Source organism: Cryptomeria japonica, chromosome 4 (assembly GCF_030272615.1).
Source record: "Cryptomeria japonica chromosome 4, Sugi_1.0, whole genome shotgun sequence".
Classification (NCBI taxonomy): Eukaryota; Viridiplantae; Streptophyta; class Pinopsida; order Cupressales; family Cupressaceae; genus Cryptomeria; species Cryptomeria japonica.
Window position 1 is genome coordinate 42,334,191 of NC_081408.1, and position 6,000 is coordinate 42,340,190.

The 6,000-nt window shown below is 34.1% G+C and overlaps 1 protein-coding gene across 2 annotated transcripts in view; it reads left to right on the forward strand.

Annotated features, from left to right (window-relative positions):
- The window catches only part of LOC131075417 (eukaryotic translation initiation factor 3 subunit F), an 87,015-nt gene extending 81,479 nt beyond the window's left edge, over nt 1-5,536 (forward strand). For both annotated transcript variants that reach the window (XM_058012252.2, XM_058012253.2), the window contains exons 5-7: nt 4,405-4,526; nt 4,633-4,746; nt 4,895-5,536. In XM_058012252.2, the coding sequence (XP_057868235.1) occupies nt 4,405-4,526; nt 4,633-4,746; nt 4,895-4,984 (326 nt within the window). In that variant the 3' untranslated portion in view covers nt 4,985-5,536. The remainder of the gene's footprint in view (nt 1-4,404; nt 4,527-4,632; nt 4,747-4,894) is intronic.
- The last annotated feature ends 464 nt before the right edge of the window (nt 5,537-6,000 follow it).

The following is a 6,000-nucleotide window of genomic DNA, read 5'->3' on the forward strand; positions in this document are numbered from 1 at the left end:
AATGGGAGAAGGTGAGGTGGAAATGAAAAAGGGAGATGGATGGGAAGTGATCGGGCTTGGGCAACCATTGAAAGTGCTGGGAGAGGCTTAATCCTAAAGAGTGAGATTTGTTCTGATTTGATCTTAGCCACCCTGGGATACTACATTTCTTCAAAATGCAAGGCCAATAGCTAAAAGACTCTAAATCTAACCTAGAAAGGAGAAAAAGTGGGGGTCCCCATTTTCAATGGGGCTATGTGTGAAAACGTCACAACACAATTGAGAAATACACAGCAAATTAATATATCTCAGAAAATCGATTTATAGCAGCAATAATTTGTAAAACATTCAAGTATAAAACATGATTGATTTGTCAATCTGTCAAGAAATATTAATTAGCAAAGGCAAAACAGCAATAGTCTAGCAAATACATCAAGTTATCAGTTTTGAATTCTAGATAGTATTTGCAAATCAGACGGTGTCTGGGCTCATAGGGTGGGCTAAGGGTTGGAAGGATGGGGTCTTTTCATGCCCTTGATAAGCTAGGGGCAGGGTCCTCTAATTCAGCAGTTTTTCAAAGTATTTCCGGAGAATTCACGATTTGATCAATTTTGGGTATTATGCTATGATCTATTGCTCTGAATATATATCATACAATTGTAATCTTTGATAAAACTATTATCATATTTTGAATGAATATTATCATTTAAAGGAAAAAATAAGGAATATCCCAAAAAGGGACATTACACTAAATATCCCTCTGTATCACAGATCTGTTTAGAAGAATGATAATGTTCAATGCCAAATTTTGGAGATTATTAAGCAAAGAAAGATTATGCCCAACTCTTCTCTTTGCTACAACATTGCAGGCCTTTTCCTAAAGAAAGATTACACATGGTAGCTGTACATAACTATAACATGGATACATCAATGACCTGTTGGACTAGCATCAATGGTTTGTAATACTTCATCATGATTAATCTCATGTCAGGGTATCACTGGGTACTATTAATTCTTGAAGATAGATGGAAAACATCATTCAAAATTAGGAAAGGAGTCTATGAATGGATGGCTATGCCTTTCAGCCTAACCAATTTTATTAGCAACATTCATGCACATATGAATTCAATCTTGCGACCCTCCAGCAACTCCTCCATCGTTGTATACTTGGAAGACTTGGGACAAGCATGTGATGTCCCCAAACAAGACCATCCAGTATTGTTAATATTAAGAAAGCTCAATGTATTATCTTTATAAATAATATTAGCATACAAAGCCATACATTATAAATAGTAGCATGGGTGGATACATTGCCATGTTGATCCACAATAGTGCAAGAAGACGATTGTAAGTGAATCTTAGAGATGATCTATATGAAGAAGTAATTAACAATCATTGTGTTGTGCTTACGGACAACAATTACCATAAACAGCAATCATGATAGACAAAATTGTGATTTATATAAACATAAATTAATATCAGTGATCACACAAACATTAGAAGCGACTTCATAGTTAAGAAAAGGTAGTGATCTGTTTTGAACAAGTCTGAAAAGCAGCAGTCATGAAGATTGCAATAATTTTTATGTAGTGAGCTATATATGCAGCTTAGCATATGGAAAGACAACAGCTAAAAGGAAGCGATTATGTTAAGACAGCGATTGAAATTATTAAAGAAAAGAGGGCAATTAGGAAAGCATGTGATTGATTGAAGGCAGTGATTGGCTTATGTCAATAACAGTGATTATGTCACGAGAAGTAGGCGCTTCATAAAACTATCGATTACAATCATAGAAGACAAATAGGTAGTGATATTTATAATAACTGAAGCAGTGGGTGCATTAAACACTTATCAAGATAAATCATGTTATAATTTTAGTTAATCGCATGAAATGAATATGAAGGAAGGGTCCGTTCAAAGTGAGAATAAACATAAGTCAAATTCTAATTAATAAACATTGCAAAGGAATAAATCTAAGTGGAGCGCTCAAGGTAAAGGATGTGGCTATTGGAGAAACCCGTCCCATGGAAGAGGCACAACCTTTGGTGTATATCCATTCGATGGATATTAAAAGGCAAACGTGGGACTCCACAAAGGGAGGGGAATTTATGATTGAATAGGGAATTTGGATTTCAAAGGCTTGGAGAGCCGCAGACCTATAGGAATTTAGATGCATAAATAAAAGACAATTGTGAACTGGGAAGGTGTTCTAAGTTGCAAATCGCAGGAAATACAATGTCTAAAATCTGGGACAGCAAACAAGAATTGTCAAACCACTAATTACGTTCATATTAATGTATTGGCAGATCCATTTTATATAGCATCTATTTCATATCTTTTATATGCAAAGACATATGCAGACTACCTGGTCAGCAGGCTTATATTCTGTAACAGTGATACCATAGTGCCATTCACTCAATGGCTTATGAAGACAATAATCAGAGGTCTTATGAAGAAGTAAGAAGATGATCTTATACAGATGGGAATGAATAAGTAGTAAGATGCAGATTTGAATGAGATGTGCATTGGGTATGATTTCAAAGACAGCAAAACATATGTACCAAGTATCAGCGATAAGGAGATAGATTGCAGAATTAGGAAGGAGTTGTATGGGAAACATTATTTCAGATTTAGCTAGAAGAGTATGAATTCCTAGCGGATTCAAAAGAGAGCATGAAAAGACAAATAGCAGATTAGATGAGAAGAATATAAGGAGTTTTAGATTATATTCATGACAGATTTATGATCAGGCTATATCAGATATAAGGAGTCTTATAACAAATTTGTGTTGAGGAATTTATAGCAGAATTGTAAGTAAATAGTATCAGTTTATGGGAGATTTATGATCAGCATAAATCCATTGTCAAATCAGAGAAAACTATCAAGATAAGTTCTATCTTCTGTACTGTTCTTAAAATTTCAAGTTAAATATCATTATAAAATGTCTCCAGTTTGGGTAAATTTTGTATTACAGTTCTCACCTTAAGTTGGAATTGTTGTTTCAGGATTAAATTTTGGAAATTCCCAAATGGGGACATTGCAAAGCACGCCTCATATGTTGTAGATACTTTGTGCAAACACAACTTGCAAGCCAACTTTAGCAAGTGTACCTTTGATACTGCACAAATTCAGTATCTAGGATGCATAATTGTTCACAAAAGCATCTATCTTGACCTAGAGAAGATTAAGGTGATTCCAGACTAGCTAAATCCAAGTAACCTCCACAAATTATATAGCTTTCTTGGACTAAAAATTTCTACCACATGTTTGTTCTCGGATTTCCACACGTTTATCTGCCACTAAAAAAATTACAGACATCAATGGTGATAAAATTGAAGCTAATAGTGAAGCCAACTATGAAGAAAAATGACTTAATCCTAGAAATGGCTATGTCAAAAATGCAAATTTAGATGATTATCTATTGTATTTGGTTGCTTGACAGCTCTTCAAACGGGGGAACCTGGATGAGTTGCTTGATATGGATAAGTAGCATAGGTCACATTTTACCTTAGTACAATTTTTTTGGTGGATTAGGCAGAGTTCCAGAAACTGTAGGTCTAGACAAGTTGCTACCTTGTTGGAGGTCCAGTAACACGGGTTATGGTAATTTAATGGAGCACAAGAGAGTTCCATATCTGGCAGAGCAGGTTAACATCAAAGAATTGATTGTTGTCTACTTCACTGTCATGTCTAATGAAGTCATACATCTGTAATAATTAAAGAAATAAATTGTGTAAACAACTCGGTAATAAAATATGCCACATTTTAAGACATGCTGATAAAAATATATCAGATCATAGTGGAATTCCATATCAATGTATTTGTCGCAACATGTAAGTATAATATTCTTTCTTCCTTTTCCCATTGCTATGCTATACTTATTTTTGCCAGGAAAATTTAATATAATGTTTTTACATGTTTTAGCCATAGAAACTAGAGAAATTTCTTAAATAAAAAACTACATCATTAAAGATGCAGGCAGGCCAATCATGTTTTCTGCTGTCTTCTACCGCCACAAGGTCATTCTTTTTTAAAAAACAATGTGGTTGTGGTGTGTGAATATATATAATCTACAAAGCAATGATGTGAGTGTTACATATAAATAGGAGGAGTGAAATGCCCGAAAGCATCTGCAATGTGCAAATAAAACTATATGGATCATTCACATGGTTCAGTAAGCACAAGGAAATGTCTACATTAACTTAGCTTTATATGCTAAAGATCTTTTATGCTAATTGCCCTTTGTATGTTTGCTCATGCAGCCCATGTTTATACTATATATGCTGTTGGTCTTCTTATTTATTATTGTTCTTATTAATTTATTTTATGGACGTTCACTTTACGTAGATTTCTAATTTGAAGCCAAATCAGTTTGTGTTATTAAAGCTGTCAAAAACTGAAATGAGATTAAAATTACAATGGCAGTTGATGTGTTGAAGAAAACAATTGTGGACAAGCTTCCAAATGATCTAGAAGGGCTGGAGGCTACCATGGAGAGGTTGCTTGCTCTAATAGAGGATGTCTTCAAGTATGTTGATGATGTAGTGGTGAGTGGTGTCTGTCCGAGGTTAAACTTTTATGAGAATTGACAAAATGGATAGACTGGCATGTGTACTCTATTGTCTTACATTAGCTAACAATTTCTTCTCTCAGCGAGGTCAAATTGCTCCTGAAAATAATGTTGGGAGATATCTTATGGACACAATGGCTGCTATACCAAAGATGTCATCAGATGCATTTGACAAACTATTTAATGACAGCATACAGGTATAACATCATTTAATTCAGTTTGATACTACTAATGGCAGTTTTAGGATGGAAGAAGAGAAGATTAATGTGATTTAGTGTGTTCTGATTTCCCTATTTTGAATTTACTTGGTTAAATCTCAAAGTGGATGAATTTGTGTTCTTGCAGGATCTGCTTCTAGTGATCTACTTAGCTGGCCTCACAAAATCCCAACTCACTCTTGCAGAGAAACTGAACACAGCTGCACAGATACTATGATGATTTAAACAGAATATGTTGAACCTTACTCTTTTAAACATTATTACATCCATGCAATGTGAATCGGGATCACAAACTGATCATATGAGATGACCAAATAGGCCAGGTTTGGCTTTTATGGGCTTGGAGGAGTGCATTTTGTGAGAGTTTTGCCACAATTTATATGGAGCATGTTTTGATTTCTCGGAGGGAAAATAATCAATTTTTTTCATTCATGTAGAGGGTTAAATTCATTTAATTCTCAGTTATCTCAAACACAGGTAACCGGCTCATCTGCATGCTATTTGTATCATAGTTACAAATAGTGAATATTGGATATGATAAATTGTTGAGCATCACTGATGCCTGCTGTGAGGCTTTTGTTATAACACTCTCATCCATCCAAATCCATAGTTTAATGACTATACCCTATTAAACCTTTTAGGCAGTGATTGTGCTTTTAGTTGAAGTTATGCAAACGATAGTGTTCGTTTAAAGTTTGATGGGAAACTTTCTAGCTGTGGTAAGATGCTATTTCCAGACATACTAAATTGACATAATGGTGATTTGAGATATAGTTTTTTGATTTGGTATCTAATGAAAATTTATCTTAAATGATCATTTAAGGGCTAAGTTACTGGTTCGGGTTCGGAGACACGAACCCGGTTCATGGGTTCGGGGAATTTGTTTTTTGCCTTTTGGGTTTGTGGTTGGGTTCGTCCGTGTATATATATATATATACATTATATGCAAAAATTTAAAGAAATATACAAAATTACAAATCTAAATACATTTAATTGTATGCTACTTCATCATTGATCAATGCCAAATGACATTTCAATTGATAGTTCAGAATTTCAATAATATCATATTATGTAATATACTCATATGCCTTATAATATATATCAATGTTTCAATATCATATTATGTAATATACTCATATGCCTTATAATATATATCAATGTTTCATAGATTCATGTATGTCCAGGTTCATGATTCGAATGAAAATCATTACAATTACAAAATTGACAATCAAA